The sequence below is a fragment of the Loxodonta africana genome, chromosome X (genome assembly GCF_030014295.1).
Source record: "Loxodonta africana isolate mLoxAfr1 chromosome X, mLoxAfr1.hap2, whole genome shotgun sequence".
In the NCBI taxonomy this organism is placed as follows: Eukaryota; Metazoa; Chordata; class Mammalia; order Proboscidea; family Elephantidae; genus Loxodonta; species Loxodonta africana.
In genome coordinates, this window is record NC_087369.1 from 36,526,363 (window position 1) to 36,548,285 (window position 21,923).

A 21,923-nucleotide genomic window follows, 5' to 3' on the forward strand; every position below is an offset into this window, starting at 1 on the left:
CTTTTTTCCTTATATAGAATGCAGCAACGTTACATACGCTGGCAAAGGTTGTTATCAATGTTGGGAAACTGCTTTGACACAATTTTGGAATTGTGTGGTTTATCTTATTTGAAACAGATATGCTTGAGAAAACCAGTGGCAAATTGCTAATTCTGTTTCAAATTAAAAAGAGTCGAGTGTGGAAGAAAATGCACCCATGGGAAACCTCACTTGAACCACTCTACCTGCCAGTCAGTAAAACGTTTGGGAATGTTGCCCTTGTGATTCCAACATGAGAAGAAATGTAGTTCTGCTCCATATAGGAAAATTCACTTTCTTCCTTTTATATAGAAATATGGACTAATAATCTGATTTTTAATTTTCTCTTTACTGACAGCAAAAACACAATAAATATAACCGATTATGTTTCCATCTTAAAGACAACAAGAGTTTCATTGATATATGTTGTTGTCGTTAGGTGTTGTCCAGTCAATTCCAACTCATAGTGACCCTACATACAAAAGAATGAAACACTGTCCGGACCTGTACCACCTTCACAATCATTGCTATATTCGAGCCCATTGTTGCAGCCACCATGCCAGCTGTTTTTTTTCTCATTTTGAGTCATGTCACATCAGCAAATGAAGGTCCCAAAGGCATGACTCCATCCACGTCAGTAAGGTTGACTCTACTTTGAGAAGGCAGATCTTCTCCTGTTGTATTTTGAGTGCCTTCCAACCTTAGGGGCTCATTTTCTGGCACTGCATCAGACAACGTTCCATTGCTATTCATAAGGTTTTCACTGGTCAGTTTTTTCAGTAGTAGACTGCCAGGTCCTTTTTCCTATTCTGTCTTAGTCTGGAAGCTCAGCTGAAACCTGTTCACCAAGGGTGCCCTGCTGGTATTGGAAATATTGGTGGCATCACAAAAACACACAAGCCACCACAGTACAACAAACTGATGGACACATGGTGGGTGTATATATATATATATATATATATAATCTTCTGAGAATTTAACACATATGCTATATGCTGCTTATAAATATATGACATTTATCCCAAAATATTCTTATGACAACTTTTACTATCCAATTTTTATACTGCCCACTGGAAAATATAGATACCTTCTTGATGTTTTATGATTAGAGAAATATATTCTACAAAAATAAAATCAATATAAGGAAGTACAGGTTTGGTAGCATGTGTCGGGGAAATAAATGTTAAGGACCACCATGCTACCCTAGTATTTATCTTGAAAGGAAAAAATGTCCCGTTAATCTCCATTTGTTTAGTATTGCCATCGGAAGGATGGCAACGATAAAGTATGGCCAAACTGACATCTAAAATTCTAGTGGAAGAGTGTGAAAAATGATTTCTCCACTTTTTGATTAAGAATCTCTTGTGTTTTATCCAATCGACTTAAAAGAGGGAAGGGCTGCAAAGAACAGAAAAGAAAAGAGAGAGCAAGAAAAGGAAGGCAAGATTATTTCATTATATAAAAAAAGAGGCACATATGGAATTGTATTTTCTGATATTCGTGAGTCTAGGTCAATAAAAAAAAAAGGTCAATGGGGGAATTTATAATTGAATACAGAGATAAGTAGAGATTCCTTTTGAAAATTAAGATTTTTTTTCTCAATTATACAACAGAGCAATCATGATAAAGCTAAAACCTCAGAATAGGGCATTATGTATGACACTTTTATAAAAAAGAAAATCACTGCTATGTCCTACCAATTGTAAAACAAAACTACTCAGAGAAAAGAAAAGTACCTAAGTGCTGAAGAAAGCATGGCATGGAGAGAAATAATATAGAATTGTGCCATCCAATATGGTAGCCACTAGATACATGTGGCCCCTGAGCATACGAAACATGGCTAGTCTCAATTAAGATATCCTGAAAGTGTAATACACACACCACACTTAAAGAAATAGTACCATAAAGGATGTAAAGGGTGTTTTTTGTAGTGTTTAAAAAAAAAATGATTCTATGTTGAAACAATATTTTGTATATATTTGTTTAAATAAACTATTAAAATACTTTTACCTTTTCTTTTTTTAATATGGCTACTAGAAAATTTAAAATTATATATGTGTGTCACATTATATTTCTACTGGACTGTGCTTGTCTTATTCTTGTTAGGTACCGTGGAGTCAGTTCCAACTCATAGTCGCCCTAGGTACAACAGAAGGAAACACTGGAAAGTCCAGCACCATCCTCACAATCATTGTTGTGCTTTGAGCCCATTGTTGCAGCCACTGTGTCAATCCATCTCATTGAGGGTCTTCGTCTTTTTCACTTACCCTCTACCTTACCAAGTTTTACAGATTGAATTGTGTCTCCCGAAAATGTGTGTCAATTAGGCCATGATTTGAGTATTGTGTGGTTGTTCTCCATTTTGTGGTCTGATGTAATTATCCTAAGTGTTATAAATCCTACCCTCTATGATGTTAATGAGGCAGGACACAAACTACTGAATTAGGTTGTATCTTAAGTCAATCTCTTTTGAAATACAAAAGAGAGAAGCGAGCAGAGAGGTGAGGGACCACCTACCACCAGGAAGGAAGAGCCAGGAGAGGAGTGTGTCCTTTGGACCTAGAGTCCCTGCACTAAGAAACTCATAGACCCAGGGGAAAAACTGATGACAAGGAACTTCTTTCAAGGCCAACACAGAGAGAAAGCCTTCCCCTAGAACTTTCATTCTGAATTTGGACTTATCCCTTCCTCAGCTGTGAGAGAAAAAAATTCTGTTTGTTGAAGTCATCCCCTTGTAGTATTTCTGTCATAACAGCACTAGATAACTAAGGCAGAATTTGGTACCAGGAGTGGGGTGCTGCACTAACAGAAACCTAAAATGTGGAAGTGGTTTTTAAACTGTGAATAGATAGAGGCTGGAAAAGTTTTAAGTGCCTAATAGTAAAGCCTAGATTTCCTTGAAGAGACTGTTGGTGGAATCATGGACATCAGACAATTCTGGTGAGGGCTCAGAAGGAAGTGAGGGGAGCTGTTAACACTGGAGAAGGAGCAGATGGTGAGAAGCAGTGACAAAGAAATGGCCGCAGCAGAAGTCAGCCAGGAGACTGGCATGAGACAGTGCAGGAGCCAACCCACAGAGTGAGAGAGCTGAGAGCCTTCAGGCAGGAGGCTTCCTGGAGGAGTAGGGTGCCTCTGGGCACTTGTCAGAGAAGCTAGGCTTGCTGACCCATGGAGCAAGAGCTGAGCACCTTTGGGCCTAGCCGTACAGGCAGAGTGGGGTGCCTTCAGGCACTTAATGGTGGAGCTAAAGAGATTTGTGACACTTGCCCAAGCGGGGCAGAAGCCGGCCCAGCCCAAGAGACCCAAGGAGCTGAGAGGCCAAGGAACCAGCAAACAGAAGCTGAATAGATAAGGAGCACAGGAAGCAGAAAGGCCTCAGTCTCAAAGCATGGAGCTACTACCTCTGAGGTCTCAAAGAGTAGAGCCACAGCCTCCAAGGTTTCAAAGAGTCAGATCTTCCAACTCAGTTCCGAAGTGTGGTGGTGCCATTCAGGAGTGCCAGTGAGATGGGACCAGATCTGCTGCCCAAAGCTGAAGAGGCAGGGCTGCATGCCCAAGGGGCAGAAGTACGGGGCATGGCAGGGGTGAGTGGGTAAAGTGGCCATGCAGACAGACTAGGAGAATGGGGTATCCCAAATAAGATGGAGCAGAGTTGCTGTCCCAGCAGGCCTGGAAGGCAAAGCTGAAGCCCAGAGCTGAGGGGACTCCACCCAGAATTTGGAAGCTGTGGCCAGTACTCAGAGTATGGAGGGCAGGGCAATTGTCCCTAGATGGTCTCAGAGAACAGAGGATTGTTTTCAAGCCTTGAGAACTAAAGTAAATTGTTCTGCTGAGTTCTTTACTTGTTTAGTGCCTATTATTCCTTTTTTCCTTCCAATTTCTCCCATTTAGAAATGTCTACCTTGTGCCTGTTCCACCACTGTACGTTGGAGGCAGATAACTTGTATTCTCAATTTCACAGATGAAGAAGAATTTTGCTCCAGGATGGAATTTGAACTTGGAGTTGATTTAAGATTTTGGGGTTGATATAATGGGGTGAATGTGTTTTACATGTGGCAAGGACATGAATTTTGGAGGGCCAAAGGGTGGAATGTTATGGATTCAATTGTTTCCCCCAAATATGTGTGTCAACTTGGTTAGGCCATGATTCCCAGTGTTGTGTGTTTGTCCTATATTTTGAAGTCTGATGTAATTACTCTATGTGTTTTAAATCCTAACTTCTATGAAGCTTCTGAGGCTGGATTAGAGGCAGTTATGTTAATGAGGCAGGACACAATCTACAGGATTAGGCTGTATCTTGAGGAAAGAGAAAAGCCAGTAGAGAAGAGGGGGACCTTTTACCACCAGGAAAAAAAGAGCTGGGATTAGAGCATATCATTTGGACGCAGGATTTCTGTGCTGAGAAACTCCTAGACCAGGGTAAGAGTGATGACAAGAAACTTCTCCCAGAGCCAACAAAAACAAGACCCTTCCCCTATAGCTGGTGCTCTGAATTCGGACCTCTAGTCTCCACAAATGTGAAAGAATAAATTCCTGTTTGCTAAAGCCATCCACTTGTGGTATTTCTGTTATAACAGCAATAGGTAAGCAAGACACCAAGCATGATGCCCTTCTCCAGAGACTGGTCCCTCCTGATAACATGTCCAAAGTACGTGAGATAAAGTATTGCCATTCTTGTTTATAAGGAGCACTCTGACTCTACTTCTTCCAAGACAGACTCGTTTGTCCTTCTGGCATTCCAACATTCTTTGCCAACACCATAACTCAAAGACATTAATTCTTCTTTGCTTTTTCTTATTCATTGTCTAGCTTTCACATGCATATAAGGCAATTGAAAAATATCATGGCTTGGGTCAGGTGCACCTTAGTCCACAAGTGACATCTTTGCTTTTTAACACTTTAAAGAGGTCTTTTGCAGCAGATTTGTCCAATCCACTATGTCATTTAATTTCCTGACTGCTGCTTCCATGGATGTTGATCGTACCAAACTAAAATGAAATTCTTGACAATGCCAATATTTTCTCCATTTATCATGACTTTGCTTATTGGTCTAGTTGTGAGGATTTTTGTTTTCTTTATGTTGAGGTGTAATCCATACTAAAGGCTGTAGTCTTTGAGCTTCATCAGTAAGTGCTTCAAGTTCTTTTCACTTTCAACAAGCCTAGTTGTGTCATCTACATACTTCAGGTTTTTAATGAGTCTCCTCCAGTCCTGGTGTTGTGATATTCTTTATACAGCCTGGCTTCTTGGATTATTTGCTCAGCATACAGATGGAATGTTGTTGTTGTTGTTGTTAGGTGCCATCGAGTCAGTTCCAACTCATAGTGACCCTATGCACAACAGAACGAAACACTTTCCGGTCCTGTGCCATCCTTACAATTGTTGTTATGCTTGAGCCCATTTTTGCAGCCACTGTGTCAATCCACCTCACCGAGGTCTTCCTCCTTTCCACTGAATAAGTATGGTGAAAGGATACAACCATGACATGACTCACACCTTTCCTGATTTTAAACCTTATTCCGTTTGAACGACTGTCTCTTGGTCTATGTACACGTTTCTCATGAGCACAATTAAGTGTTGTGGAATTCCCATTTTCACAGTGTTATCCATAATTTGTTTTAATCCACACAGTCAAATGCCATTGCACAGTCAATAAATCACAGGTAAATATCTATCTGGTATTCTCTGCTTGCAGCCAAGATTCTTCTGAAATCCACAATAATGTCCATCATTCTATGTCCTCTGCTAAATCCATTCCCTGTCAATGGAGTGCTGCAATCGTTTTTGAAGTATCTTCAGCAAAATTTTACTTTCGTGTGATATTAATGATATTATTTGGATCTGTTGGATCACCTTTCTTTGGAATGGGCACAAATATGAATCTCTTCCAGTCAGTTTGCCACATAGCTGTCTTCCAAATATCTTGGCATAGTCAAGTAAGTATCCCCAGCACTGCATCTGTTTGTTGAAATAGCTCAATTTGTATTCCATCAATTCCTGGAACTTTGTTTTTAGCCAGTGCCTTCAGTTTCAGTGTAGCTTGGGCATCTTCCTTCAGTACCATTGGTTTTTGATCATATGCTGCCTCATGAAATGGTTAAATATTGACGAATTCCTTTTGGTACAGTGTCTCTGTGTATGCCTGCATCTTCTTTTGATGCTTCCTGCATTGTTCAGTATTTTGCCCATAAAATCGTTCAAAATTACAACTCAAAGCTTGAATTTTTTCTTCAGCTCTTTCCGCTTGAAAAATGCTGAGTGTATTCATCCCTTTTGGTTTTCTAACTCCAGGTCTTTGCACATTTCATTATAATACTTTGTCTTCTCGAGCTGCCCTTTGAAATCATCTGTTCAACTCTTTTACTTCATCATTTCTTCCATTCTCTTTAGCTACTCTACATTCAAGTGCACATGCTAATCTAGATGCTGGCAAAAGCCTTCAAGTAATCCATGTTGGGAGACAAAATGAGTGGCAGCATTGAAGAGCATTGAAACTTCTATTGTGAATCTGAAGTTGACTCCAACTTGAATTTTGAATCATTTATAAGTTTTTTTTTTATTAGTGATAGCAAACTATGAATTCTGTATGTATGCGTGTGTGTATGCGTGTGTGTATAAACTAAACTAATGGCACTTTACACTTATTTGATATAACTACTTTGGAAAAATGCCCGAGTTGAGCCTAGTCTTCTTTTATCTCATGCCAATCAGACTCCCCCATTTTCTCTATTCCTCATGATCAGAAGAGTGACAATGAAACAATAAAATCACTAAAAACATTTTCCTGCAACTTCAAACTTTATTAAGTGGCATAAACCACAATACTGAGTAAGCATTTCTTTCAAATGTGAACTATTGCAACAGATATTAAGAAATATTATGGTGGGCACTTAACCTATGGTTATTAACTTGCTAGAATGATCTTTAAGAGAATTACAGTAATATAAATTATGAGTATGACAACCTTAATTTACAATGCCAACATGTAAGTCATTTCCTTTGTTTGACAATCAAGTACCTTTGCAATCAGAATTCATCAAACATTTTTGTTCAGTTTTCCATTACCATGAATCCCCTATCCTCCAATCAAAACCTATCACTTAATCAGGCCTTTGTGCTTATGCCACTGGTCTGCTAGAAACCCCTGCTGCACCAGGCCCCATTCCTACAAAGTGTCCTAGGTGTGGTCTGATATTAACAGAATGGTTGGTTCTATAGGATTTTTATCTAAGATCACCTTAGAAAATTTTTAAAAGGCATAAAACAAACAAACAAAAACCAAACCCACTATTGTCAAATCAATTCTGCCCCATAGGGTTTCCAAGGAGCTACTAGTGGATTTGAATTGCCGGCCTTTTGATTAGCACCTGAGCTCTTAACCACGGTGCCACCATGGTTCCGAAATCACCTTAGAAAATTTTTTTTAAAGGTGTAAGCCCCCACTGAATTATCTTGAGCCAACTGAAATCTGATACTTGTCAGGTGTTCTTCTAGTAGTCTGCCTCTTGAGCAATCATTTCATTTTCCTGCTTTAATTACAGTTTTATTTACCTAGTTTGTGTAAGTATAAACCACCTCATAACTGAAATATGTATTACAACATAAAGTGTGCGTGTGTGTGTTTTTTTGGGGGGATTATCTTGTTTTTCTTTTGTCCATTGTTTTTCTAAAATTAATACTATTAGTTCAGCAATTATATCTTCAAAACTCCATGTAAATAAATACAACTTCACATTTATTGTGTATTCTCAAGATTCTCAAGGTCAGAGAACAATTTTTGTATCTTCTTGCATCTAACGGTATCAAGAAGCCCTGGTGGTGCAGGGGTTAAAAGCTTAGCTTTGAACCAAAATGTTGGCAGTTGAATTCACCAGCCACTCTTTGGAAACCCTATGGGGCAGTTCCACTCTGCCCTATAGGGTTGCTATGAGTTGGAATCAACTCGACAGCAAAGGGTTTAATGGCATCAAGCACATGGCCAGCTTTAATAAATATGTCTTTTATTCTTGCTGATGATTGCCTTGATAAAGAGAATAGGATGAAAAAGAAAGGACAATTTACAAATAGTTTTTCTTAACTGCTTTTGGAATTAAAAAGCAAAGCAACTTCCCCATTATCTCATGTAAACTGAAATTGTTTAAAAAAAAAAAAAGAAGAGAAGCAATCCAAAATTTGTGTGTCTCCAGGAAAAAAAAAAGTATCCCTTACCTGGATATACAAATAAATTAGGTCAATTTTGTGACCTGTCCCTGGGAGAGTTAGTGAAGTCAAACTTGGTTTCCAAATCACAAATGAGGAAGGTAAACCATTTTATTCACAAATAAATAGACTGAAAAAGTTGTGAAGTTTTATAAACAATCATCATATGTATGAAAGAGAAAGAAAAAATCCATGATATGCATGGGTGGATCAATGGATGTATGGATAGATCATGTATTTTGTTATATATTTATATCGTAGTGTCATAGATAAATATTTTATGAAATATCAATATTCTGAGCATCTTTAAAGTAAACAGAAAAAAGTTGAACCTTAACAGAATTAATAGGTACCAAAACCAACCAAACCAAACCCATTGCCATTGAGTCGATTCTGACTCTTGGCGACCCTATAGGACAAAGCAGAACTGCCCCATAGAGTTTCCAAGGAGTACCTGGCGGATTCGAACTGCCGACCCTTTGGTTAGCACCCATAGCACTTAACCACTACACCACCAGGGTTTCCTTAATAGGTAGAGTAAATTAAAATATTTTTACAGTAAAGCTCTTTTGCCCAAATGTTACAGTGTAACCATTAAAAATACTTGATTTTTAAAGATCTTTCTGGATTCCCATTGCAAAAAATATATTACTTTTAAATAGGTCAGTGTTTGGAAATGTAGAAAATTTAGAACCTTTTCCCCAACAAGTATACTGAAATCCACTAGAGGGAGCTGACAGTATTGCAAAGTGGATTTAAGGGATTCCCTATCAGGAAAATAAATCCATTAGCAAAAATCACTTCGAAGTAGGAAAAAGAATACGAATTTCTTGTTTGCTTTATTTGTTCCATTTCAAGATATCCTGAAGAAAAGCTTAGGAAAATGGGGACATTTCATGTCTATCACTAAATTTAGTCTATAAATGTTATTACCTGCTAAATTCTTCAGATAGTTAAATAAAGCAGTAGACAAATATGTTTCCCAATTAAAGTTTTCTGAGGAAACAAATGTATGTTCTTGTGCTTATCATAACAAATCTGGGAAAGGAGTGTTTAATATATATGTATTTTTTTATTTTAATATCTTAAAATCCACTTGTACTCTCTAATCCTTCATGTCTACATGTATGCATATGTATGTATATGCATTGTAGATCAAAAACAGCTTATTTGCTTGCTTAAAAGAGTTCACAGACCAGTTTTTCAAAGGAATTTCTGTCTTAAAATTTAAGCTGATGAATAGGGATATGTTGGACTAGATATTATGTATTAACACCATCATATTATAAGAGTAAATTCGTAAAAGACAAAAAAGACAACTTGAAAACTTTGCTGATCGTATGGTATGCACTTGAATAACTGCTCCTCTTTTATATTTAGAGGAAAGGAGAAAAATTGTAGTTACAGTACTCCTGTAGTAAAATGCAGCCCAGAGTATAATTTGTCGTTTGCTGCATTTCAGTGGGGACATGCATGCTATAGCTGTAACACCCTTCAGATAAATTGATAGGAGTATAAGAAGATGTGTGGGTAAATATTCCTGTACATAGAGCAAACTGGATTTAGTGAAAGACTACTCACACTTCCTCTACTGCTTTTTTATGTCCTGCATCATTCAAAACCACTGATTCTGAAATTTGCAACCCACCAAGGAAAAGTTTTTCCTATATAAAATGAATATCTTATTTTTTCTTTCAAATCATGAAATTATTACAGGGGAAAAAGGAATGTAAATATAACATATCTGTTTTTCAACAGCAGTAGTTATTACTTCTTAGTACAGGTTGTATGAAGGGTGGATCCATCCATAGATGTTGTTTCTTGTTAGCATAATACTTTCTTTTTCCCCCACAAATAACCGACTTGGAAAATATCGAGTTAGCCATTTTAAACATTTTTACTTACTTGTCTGTAGCTCTTTCTCTCTGGCCTGCAAATCTGCAAAGACTTGGTTAAAATGATTTGTGAAGGCCACAAAGTCTGCATCCAGGAACATTGGCCCTTGTCCTCTCTCTTTCAAGGCTATGCTTTGAATTTTTAATCGCTCAATTTGAGGCTGAAGAGCTGACAGTCGGTTGACTTCATCCTGTACCATAATTTAGAATATTAAAATAAATAACATTTTAACTTTGCATACATTACACTTTTGCAAAGGAAATTATTAAAAGGCAGAGATGCAAGCTTAGCTTAACACCCTTATCAAAAATTTGATAAGAAACATCCATGACGGCTTAGGCAAGTCTGTACCACAGGTCACAAGTTTAATACCTTGGCTTTTTACTCAGCACGTATCATCATATATAACGTTCATTAAATTTCAAGATCACATCAACTAGAGCATGAAAGGAGATGAATGACCTTAAATTCTTTCCATAAAGCAAATGTGGATACTCCATTGGAACCGTCTAATCTCAAAATTGTGTATCTTTGCTGCAAATACGAAGAAATACTTCTAAAAAACATTTTTTTTTCCTTTCAGTTCATTTAGGTAAAATATATACTGTACATTGCTGAGGAGTCGATTCCAACTCATAGCAACCTCATGGGTTACAGAGTAGAACTTCTTCACATGGTTTTCTTATGGGAGCTGATCATCAGGCTTTTCAGCCGAGGTGCCCCTGGATGGCTTCGAACTGTCATCCTTTAGTCAGTAAAACCCAGACCCAGTGCCATCGAGTCAATTCCGACTCATAGCGACCCTGTAGGACAGAGTAGAACTGCCCCCATAGAGTTTCCAAGGAGCGCCTGGCGGAAGTTAGTAGTCCTGTGCAAATTGTACCACTCTGTGACCGTCTGCCTACTTATACAGATACATCAGGGTATACTATATATATTAAATTACAAGTATATTCAGTTACATGTGCCTCTGTGTGTGTGTGTGTGTGTGTGTGTGTGTGTGTGTGTGTGTGTGCATTAACACAATCTTCTACCTTTTTTTATGGTATTCTTACTTCTCTGGACTGAACATGCAATTACCAATGTTTTGATGAGGGTAGCTGTATGTCCCTGTTTGCTCTTGGTTTTCCTGGCATAATTATGAACAGCATACCCTTTCACTCCCAAAAGTACCCCAGACTGGATGATAAAATCATACTGACACTCCGTTGTGCTATCCAATATGGTAGACACTACCCATATATGGCTACTGAGACCTTGAAATGTGGGTAGTCAAAATTAAGACATGCTATACACACTGAATTTTCAAGAGTTAGTAAGAAAAAATCAGAAAATAAACAATATCATTAATAGTTGTTTGATAGTGATTACATTTGAAATGATAATACTTTTGATATGTCAGGTTAAATAAAATGTTTTTAAAATTTATTTACCTTTCATTTTTTCCTTTTAAAAAGGTAGTTTCCAGAACATTTTAAATTACTTATGTGGCTCTTATATTTCTTTGGACAGTGCTATTCTCTACATAATTATAGTCAAACTTTTTTTTCCCCAGTGAAGATACAATTAGTACATTTTTGATACATACATAATTTGAACTCAATTTTGAAATGCTCTTTTTTTTTAGGCACTATTATCACGGTTGCTTATTTATAATTTATATCTGTGCTACCTTTAAGAAAAAACTAGTTGAGGATTGTTTATGATTTAAATGTAAAAAAAGATAATTAAAATTTAAAAATAGGATCAAAAGACAATTAGAAGGGGAATTTTAAAATTACAGCAATTATGAACTAAATTTAAAACTGAGCTTCCTGGAAATCAAAGTGAACATGCAAAACAAAAAATGTTATTTTTCGATGCATGAAAGCGCATCCAATGTGGAGAGAATAAATTTTGTTTTTCAGCTTTACTGAGATACGTTTATCACATGAATCCTTTCATAGTGACAAGTCTACCTAATGGACAATGTCACCTGTTCTAAGTTTTAGAAGATCTAAAGATAACTTCCAGAGGAATATGGTTATAACAATATGAGTTTATTCAGGTAGGTTAATCTCTGATGATCAAATTCTTTGGGAGGATAAAGATCAAAGAAATTTAGCAAAATGAGAAGGTGATCTATCTCCCTCATTCAAGTGTCACTTGTCTCAATCAAGTGCTAGAAAGTTGGTGCATATCCATGGGTGAAGACTAAGACAAAAGTTAAAGGGTAGTATTTTGTGGTTTTGATTATAGAAATGCATACATATGCTTGGTATATTAGACTTGCAAATGGCAGTTTTGCCATCAGCTGTGAACATTTAAGAACCTGATTCACGTTTGACCAGATGGAGGGCAGTCATTCTCCTGTTCAGGGGGCTGTAGATGGAACCTATGGTACAGTCAAGTGTATTCCACAAAACAAATGGGAATTAGAAGGCAATGAAGCATTTGGACAATGTTCAGTTAAGATGTTAAAGTTCTGAGAATAAGTCATAGGAGAGATCATTTTGACTAGAAATATTTAACTTTTAAAATATGTTAACAATTAGTCATTATTTCCATAAAAGGCCCTTCGTGTGGCCCTCCAGCATAAGGCATCTATCTTACTTGGGTCTGCTTATTCTTTGAAATTACATGCTTATATGACGAAAGCTTTTGTCTTTTTTCTCAGGAAAAGTTCCATGGATTTCTTTCAATTTTCAAATGGCTTTCTAACTCCCAATATATTAAGAAATGATTCTGGCTAACATTAGATTTTGAGCTAAGTCTGCACATGCATGTTATAAAACATCTCCAAATTGCAGAATACGTGGACAAACAGAATGATATTATCTACTTAACTATGACTAATCACAGCCTAACAGTAAAATTTTTAGATCTTGAGTGGATGATATTAAAATTAATCTGCTAAATATTATACCTAAGGTGATTCATCAAATCAATAGAACCCAAGGGTGACAGATAAAGGGTAAGGGGTGAAAAAAAAAGAGATGGGATTGAGTTGATCAGAATTTAAAACATTGTGATTGGATGCAGAAAAAAAAATATTTTCACTTAGGATAGCTTCCCCAACTTTCGGTGATACTATCAATTGTGCCTTACTTATATACAACCTCCTGTGATCTCCATTTGCTCCTCAGATAAAGACCAAGATCCTGAGCATGGCTCAAGAGTCGTTCCTTTGGCTCATATATGTCTCTCCCTTCGTTTTCATCTCTCTCAGCACTCCCTTGACCCTCTATGCCTGGCATTCACACTGGACTTCTTTCAGTTCCTTGGTTGTTATTTCACCCTATCACCGTGTTTCCTATGCCTGAGAGGTAATGCCATGCAATTCTTTTGGTTAAGTACAAATCATCCTAAAAGTCTAAGCTCAAATGTCCCTTCCTTGAGGAAGTGACCCTTGTTGGCTCTGTCTAGGTAGGTCAGGTTTTCTCTGTCATACATTCTCCTTATAGCATTTATCTCAGTGGTATTTTATATCTATTTATGTAATGATTTGCTTACTGTCTTTCTCCTCTATTTAAACTCTATCAGGACAGGATCAATGAATTCTCACTCTAATATTCGCAAGCTCAGTATCATTCTTGGCCATACCTACCCAATCTAACAGTGTAGAACTCTCCCATAGGGTTTCCTAGATTGAAATCTTTATGGGAGTAGATTGCCAGGTCTTTTCTCCTGTAGAGTGGCTGGTGGGTTTGAACCTCTGACCTTTGATTGAGTGCTTAACCATTGCACCACTAGAGCTCCTTTTGGCCATACTAGAGACATTCAATATTTCATGGATGAATGTATGCTGTTGACTTTATTAGTAATTTTATATCTGAATCTCAAGAAACAGGTTAAGGTAATATCATGACATTTTTATTCCAAGAAATAAAGTAGGTGGAATATTCTACTGATTCATAGAAGAAAAGCAAAAAGTCATGGAATATCTTCCCTAATAGAAAATGCACCTAAATATAGAAATTTCCTAGATGTGCATATTTCCTTTAAAAAAAACCTCTCTGTGCAATATTATTTATCCAAAAAATATTCTTCCTGGTTTTATTTGCTTTCTAGTAAGGTTGTGCATTCAATATTTGAAGATGAACCATTAAGTCCTTCACTTGCTTTTCCCTTCAAAATGGCTCTGAATTTTCCATCCCACTTTTTCTGGGTTCACTACCACCTCCAACCAGACTCTGCCATCTCCTCTGTGGATTACTTAAGCAAGCCAACTCTGCATCTCCAGACTTCTTTTATTCAAATCATTGTTATGAAAGTATGCAGGATAACCAGCATTCGTTGCTCTTTTTTATATTAAAACCAAACTTTTTGGAAACTTTTTAATGTATCCTTTAATCAATTTCCCATTTCCAATGAAAAGTGCATAGCTTATTTTTATGATGCAAAAAGATCAAGCTATTTTTATTATTATATAATTCTTGTGTTCTTACACATGTAGGCATGCTCTTTTAATCTCTTGTTTGATTCTGGATCTCCTCAACACCCTTTTCCTGTGACCCAATACACTTTGAAGACCTTGCAGACTCCAAGTGCTTGTCCTCAGCCCTCTGATTAAGTTTAGTCAATAGAAAGCCCTGTCCAGATTCTGGATACAGGAAAGAGAACGAAGTAGGGCTTTATTTTTCTGGCTCTGTTCCTGTAACATTGCCTTGGGCTCTTGAGACTACCTTTGCTATGGGGAATTTCACTCTCTCTTTCTGGAGTACCTCAGCTTCTCTTTCCACTCATCCTTTCTAACATAAGTGTGGCAACAGCTGCGCTTCTACTAACCCCGAGTTACTGCACTGTGCTTTGTGGTTCCTCTATACCACAACCACGACTTTGCAAAATATTTCTTTATAAAGAAACTTTTCTCCAATTATCCTATTTAGATGGGCCATCAGTTTTTAAAAACTTTCCATATGTGCCTGATTATTTGGTATATCAGCATGTTGTTGATGTTTCTTTCTGGCTATTTGCATGGATTCCACTTTTTCAAAATGCAGCTGGATTTTTCCTTCAGCACATGAGAATACCATAAGAATGAGCTGCAAATTATAGATCATTTCCATAGGATATATGTGGTTACCACGCTCTCAAGACTGCTTCGCTTTTTTCAAAACTGAATAAGTCAATTAGTCCTGTATAACTATCCTGAATATATTTGGAGGGGGCTTGGGCATTCATATAGTATCTATTTAAACTGATCTTCTTTGCTTATATTTTGATCCTTTCCATGTTCCTTAAAAACCAAACCAAACCCAAACCCATTGCTGTCAAGTCCATTCCGACTCATAGGTGAAAATTTCAAATTACACATTTTTTTCTATTTTCCTCTTGGACATTATCAAAAAGTTCCTATTTTTCATGCTCCAAATGGATGGAGGAAATATTCTTACCTTACAAATTTTTAACTGACTTTTAACCACTGTTGGATCTGATGTGGTGCTGGGCTGGGTCTTCAACCAGTTTTCAGCAGTAGTTGTCATCTGTTCCAATTGTTGCAGCTGATTGTAGAAAGTGATGATATTGTTCTGATACTCCAGCCAGTTAAGTCTCTCACTTAGCAAGTGGCAGAACTCAACCCACCGGCTGTTCAGCTGATCCGAAGCTTGTTTGATACTATCGGCATTAACACCCTCTAGAAAAAAAGATGTTTAAAATGTACCCACTGAAGACAGAGGTTGAAACAAAAAATAACCAGAAAACAAACACATCTCAAGTCTAAAAGTATTCATCACATGAATGATTTCAAACAAATCAGTTATTTTCCCATAAAGAAGTAAAAGTAACAAAATGTTTTCTGATTAGTGACTGCAAATTATTAGAGTTGTATCTTGCCAAAGAATATAAATGAAATAAAAAGAAATAAAGAGACAGAGTTATAGAAGATTAGAATATATTTAAATAAATGCAAAAGTGGTCAAAGCTCTGATGGGAAGACTGATTGTGGAGAGAGAACATTTTGTATGTTTCCAAATAAATGTGAAATAGCTATATTACTAAAACATACCTCTGAAAGCTAACTTACATTTTGATTTTTCAAAAATAGGTTAAAATATTATTATTCAGATGCTTTTTAAAAAAGAAAAAAAAGTGAGAATTTATCAAAAATCACTAATTCTCCATTTTTGCTACAGAAGGCCAGAAATAAACAGATTCTGCATGGGTCCAAGGGAATGAAACAGCAATAGAAAAAATAATTTTTCTAATATTAAAAAAAATATTTACACATGTGGAAGTAGATCTAAATTTTTTTTTTAATCTGTAACAAGTCTAGAGTAGGAAAAAAATTATCAAGGACAAAATAGAAACACAAGCTCATCATTATCATCCTTAGCCTTCTGGAGCACCTACTACGTGCCTGGATATATGTTAGGTTTTTTCATGCTATCTTATTTAAGTTTTGTCATACTGTAATAAATGATATTATGTCAGTCCAATATGTATTAACCTATACATAGTATGAGAGAGTTTCTACATCATCCAATGCTATGAATTAAATATTCAAATGCTGTAAACTAATTTCACAAATCTTAGACTTTCTTAGGAATATTAGTGTATGAACAATGACTTCCTTAATTAATGATGTTATATAAAGAAGAAAAAAGAGGTTAAATAAGCTACTATGCATTTTAAAACGTAGATACATTAGCACTGATCTTTTTTTATATTTTCCAAATACAGAATATTTGAATGTACCCTACACCTACACCTATCCACAGGAATTTTAAAAGAGGGCATGACCTTAGTATAAGATGCTTTCTCTAAAGTAAAATATCTAAGGAAGAAGGTGATTCAGTAAGGTGTCTAAGAGAGCCTGCTTTTATGGATGTCCCTTGTATTCAGCTTTCTGCTAATGTGATACCATTAGGAGGCAAGTAAGTTATTCAAAAGTCTGAAGAATATCTTTAGCTAACACAAGACCTGTGGATTTCCTAACTTATGCATGCCTCCCACTTTATCCTTTGTAAAAAGTAAAACAAATGTGGATTACATTTCAATAACTACATTATTTTATCCTTTTTCACATTCATCTGTTCAGATGTTTTAATTTTCATATTACTGTGATCATCTTAAACTGCCAAACCACATCTCTTAATTCATTTGAAACACAAATCTAACTTTACCAATTTAAAACTATGATACTACAATGGATGTCACTGGCGAAAACAAAATTTGCAAATATTACTGGCAAATAGTGTGGTGTGATATGCTGTTTTCAGTAAGTTGGTTTTGAGAAGTGATCAGTATGTTTTTGGAGATGCCATTAAGTAACTACACTTGTAAAATGATTATGTTTGTTACAAAGTTTAAGAAGAATCCATAACTTCAGTCATACGGATACTCAATTTAAGAAAAAGAGTATTAGGATAAAATGCTAACGTTATTGCTGGAAGATGGAAAGGTGTAATTTCAAAATTCACAGGGGAAATTTAAAATTATGATAGGTGATGCTCAAAAATGTGTCATGGGTCCTAAATGATCAAATGATTGGGACAAATATTTTTAGCATATGTTGAACTTGAACAAGCACTTAGAAGGAAGTCCATGATGAGTGACAGGTCAATATGAACTAGGCATTAAGTAGACAAATAAGATATGCTAAAGGTGGAAAACAAATAAGGAAGATTAAAGAAGAATTGATCCCTTTGAATTATGGTGTTAGCAAAAAAATATTATTGTATATACCATGGACTGCCAGAAGAATGAACAAATCTGTCTTGGAAGAAGTACAACCAGAATGTTCCTTAGAGTCAAGGATGGGCAGACTTCGTTTCAAGTACTTCAGACCTGTTATAAGGGGGGATCAGTCCATGGAGAAAGATATCATGCTTGGTAAATTACAGGGTCAGCAGAAAACAGGAAGACCATCAACAAGATGGGTTGACACAGTGGCTGCAACAATGGGCTCAAACATAGCAACAACTGTGAGGATGGCTCAGGGCCGGGCAGTGTTTTGTTCTGTTGTATGTAGGTTTGCTATAAGTCAGAACTGACTCCACAGCACCTAACAACAACAAAGTAAATAAATGGTACTGCTGGGCTGATGAGTCTGATTTAACATTTGTGTAAATGATAAGGGAGCGCAGAGAGTAATCTCTCTCTGTCCCTGAAGAAGGTCAACTCTAGGAAGAGGTTTAGTAATTGAAAAAATGAAGTCATAAGATGATTCTCAATATTAATAATATATGACTATTCAGTCAAAAGATAAATCAAACTATAAAAAAGTAGCAATGGGTTTGAGGTATTTATTAAGATCCAGGGATAGGCTTTAATGAGCCATTGTTGATCATTAGCAAAACATGTGAGCTGAATATGTTGTATCAAAAAATGTTGAGATGCTAAACATCACTGTAACGGAAATGAAAATAAATAAGAAAATCAATTTTATACAAATCCAAAACAGTACGAAATCTTCAGTAATCTCTACTCATTAGTATATTGGTATTTATAACTGAATAAAGGCTAATAAAATGCAATAATGGGGAACAGAGGCCTTCCACATTAGGATAATTAGGAGAGGAGTACAGAAGAATGTAGAAGTTAACAGTGAGCGCTCTGGTATTAAACAGATCTGAGTTCAAAGTTGACTCCTTCCCATTCCTAGATGGGTGAACTGGGGTCAGTTATTTAATCTCATTGGGTCTCATTTTTCTCCTTCATGAAATGAGACTAAAAATACAATTGACATCATGGGATTACCATGAGGGTTCTAAGAATTAATGTATATGAAGTACCTACACAAAGTCTGAAACATACCAGGCGACCAGTAAACGTTACCAGTTACCATTAAGCTAACTCTGGCTCACGGGGACCCCACGTGTATCAGAGCAGAATTGTGTCTTATAGGGTTCTCAGTGGCTGCTTTTTTGGAAGTAGTTCACCAGGCCTTTCTTCCAAGGCACCTTTAGTTGGACTTGAACCACCAACTTTTCAGTTAGCAGCTGAGTGCCTTAACTGATTGTACCACCCAGGGATTATGTTAACATAAAGGAAATAAAAATTAACATGTAAGAAACAAGAAAAGAGGCCTGATTGCACAAATGTGGAAATTTTCAAGGAAGGAAATCATTTTAATGACTGAAGGGAAGACATTTAGAAAAAAATCAAACTTTAGTTTTTTTTTATAATTAATGCTGATTTAATACACATTATGAAACTAATGTTGGATATAGAAAGTGTATGTATAGATTTTTAAAAGATGTTATATCACTAACCAGTGATGGTTTCATCAGAGTTTATTAAGGAATCTTGGAATATTTGGTAACTCGTTTATAATCGATGTTAAAAATGACAACCATGCCAAAAACTAAAAACAAGAATTTCTGCATTTCACTGACAAATATAAGATATTGATCATGGAAAATCAGAAGTTTTATTATGAAGGGTTTCTATGTAAATATTGTATTAATTCATGAATGAGTATGCTACCCGTTAAACTGAAGTATAACCTGTCCTGTGCAGTGGTAAAGAGCACGGCTGCTAAGCAAAAGGTCGGCAGTTTGAATCCACCAGCTGCTCCTTGAAAACCCTATGGGGCAGTTCTACTCTGTCCTGTAGAGTCTCTATGAGTCGGAATTGACTCAACAGCAGTGGGTAATGGGTAAGATAGATGTCTCCACTGGCAGTATCTTATAGAATGCTCAGCATAGAGTAGGAATTAAATAAAAACTTGCGAACCCACCCAACGCCAAATCAATAGCTTATTTCACACAAATACAAACAGCACAGGTGCAATATGCAGAAACTAAACAAAACAAAAACACAAACGCACAGTCTCACTGGCTTCAAGATTGCTTTAAAATAGTTGGGAGAGATGTTACTTAATGTATCTCTCTTATATTAAAATTAGTAAACCATTACTTTGCCTTTGTGAATTAATTGGCCATCTATTCACCAGTGATATTATAAGAAGAAAAAAAAAAACTCACTGCCGTTCAGTCAATTCTGACTCATAGCAACCCTTAGGACAGAGTAGAACTGCCCCACAGGGGTTTCAAGGAGTGGATGGTGGATTCAAACCGCCAACATTTTGGTTAGCAGCCAAATGCTTAACCACTGCGTCACCAGGGCTTCAATATTATAAGAAGGTCCCTTAAAGCTTCTACAGAATAAAGAAGGGTCTAGATATTCCCCAAATGGATATTCACAGATGAATAATTTCACTTTTATATATATAACTGCTTTATTTGCAAGTATTTTATATACTTATTCTCCATAAGTGAAAATGTTGTTTTTTGACAGTTTTTGAGTGTAATGATCCACAAAATGTTAAAGTAGCCAATCATTTGAACATCTGTTTTTCTAATTTTTTGTAACTTATTTAAGAGTACAAACACTAACTTGCCAGACATTATGAACAAAACTTGTGGAAGCCATTTGGTAGCAGCAAATGAGAATCTCAGGGATAATGGATCATAATCCATTCACACCTCATATTCTAAACAACCCCTGAAATAGTCTATGAATAAATATATATTGCACCCAGAGGAAATGGATCATTACTTGAAGTGCATCCATTAATTTTATTACTTGTGTACAGTGCATAACAGACGGTTAGAATAATTTCAGTTGCGCACCATCTTCCATGTAAGTGCTTCAGAACTGTCACTTAAAGTGAAGTAGTCCTCATCAAGAATATTCATCATTAGCCATGAAGCCTGGGTTGAATAATGCAAAACCTGTGTTTGCAGTGCTCTTGAATTCGAAGAATATCTGGAACAAAAACTTAAAATAAAGTTGCTAATAAATAGTCTCCTTAGTTTTGTTTCACTTCAACTGAGGGTCATTAAAAATCCATTTGATATCCAATATAACAGCCTAAAATATAACAGAATTTTATTCAGAATTCATGAAGACAAGGACTGAGTATCTTAGGCTAGATTCCTAGAGGCTTCTTTGACCACACTAGCTTTTATACAACTAGTATGTCATGCTTAGTAGCTTTTAAAAATTAACAGTTATATAAAATTCATACTCCTAGTGAGTACAAAACATAAATTTCCTAATATATTCCTTTTTATTTTTTCCTGTTTCAAAACATCATAGAAGTATACGAGAAAAACGTCAGATTCTTAACAGAATTTTTTTTTTCTTACTGATTTCCCACAATAGCAGGGACAAGGATGCTCTTGTCCCTTTATACACATGCGTGCACACTTAAATACAAATCCAAACACACACACAGGGACAGAAGCTCTTCCTTCTGGAGATGAGAGTTTAACCAAGAAAAATGTGTCTGTCAATTAAAACATTTATTGAGTGTGAACTCTGCGTAGACCATTATTCTAAGTGCCATGGGAAGAAACAGGAATCATAAATCAAAGTGCAGGGTGCTGAGGAAGAAACAAGAGAACAGGATATGGATGAAAAGAGTAGAGGCTACTCATTCACTATGGAGGGGCTGGACCACTGAAAACAGTACTACTTCCATGCCCCACTTGATATGGAGTTGTTGTTAGCTGCCTTCAAGTTGGTTCCAACTCATAGTGACCCTGTGTACAATAGAATGAAACACTGTCTGGTTCTGCTCCATCCTCACAATCATTGTTATACTTGAATTCATTGTTGCAGCCACTGTGTCAATCTATCTCATTGAAGGTCTTCCTCTTTTTCACCGACCCTCTACTTTACCAAGCATGATATCCTCCTCCAGGGACCGGTCCCTCCTGATATCATGTCCAAAGCACATGAGATGAAGTCTCTCCATCCTTATTTCTAAGGAGCATTCTGGCTGTACTTCTTCCAAGACAGAATTGTTCATTCTTCTGGCAGTCCATTGGATATTCAATATTCTTTGCCAATACCATAGTTCAAAGGCATCAATTCTT

The 21,923-nt window shown here is 36.4% G+C and overlaps 1 protein-coding gene across 1 annotated transcript in view; it reads right to left on the reverse strand.

The window, feature by feature from the left end:
- Window positions 1-21,923, reverse strand: part of DMD (dystrophin) — a 1,889,362-nt gene that overhangs the window by 1,501,827 nt on the left and 365,612 nt on the right. The window contains exons 15-16 of the mRNA XM_010599731.3: window positions 15,489-15,730; window positions 10,123-10,303 (exon numbers count right to left, since the gene is read on the reverse strand). Of these exons, the coding sequence (XP_010598033.2) occupies window positions 10,123-10,303; window positions 15,489-15,730 (423 nt within the window). The remainder of the gene's footprint in view (window positions 1-10,122; window positions 10,304-15,488; window positions 15,731-21,923) is intronic.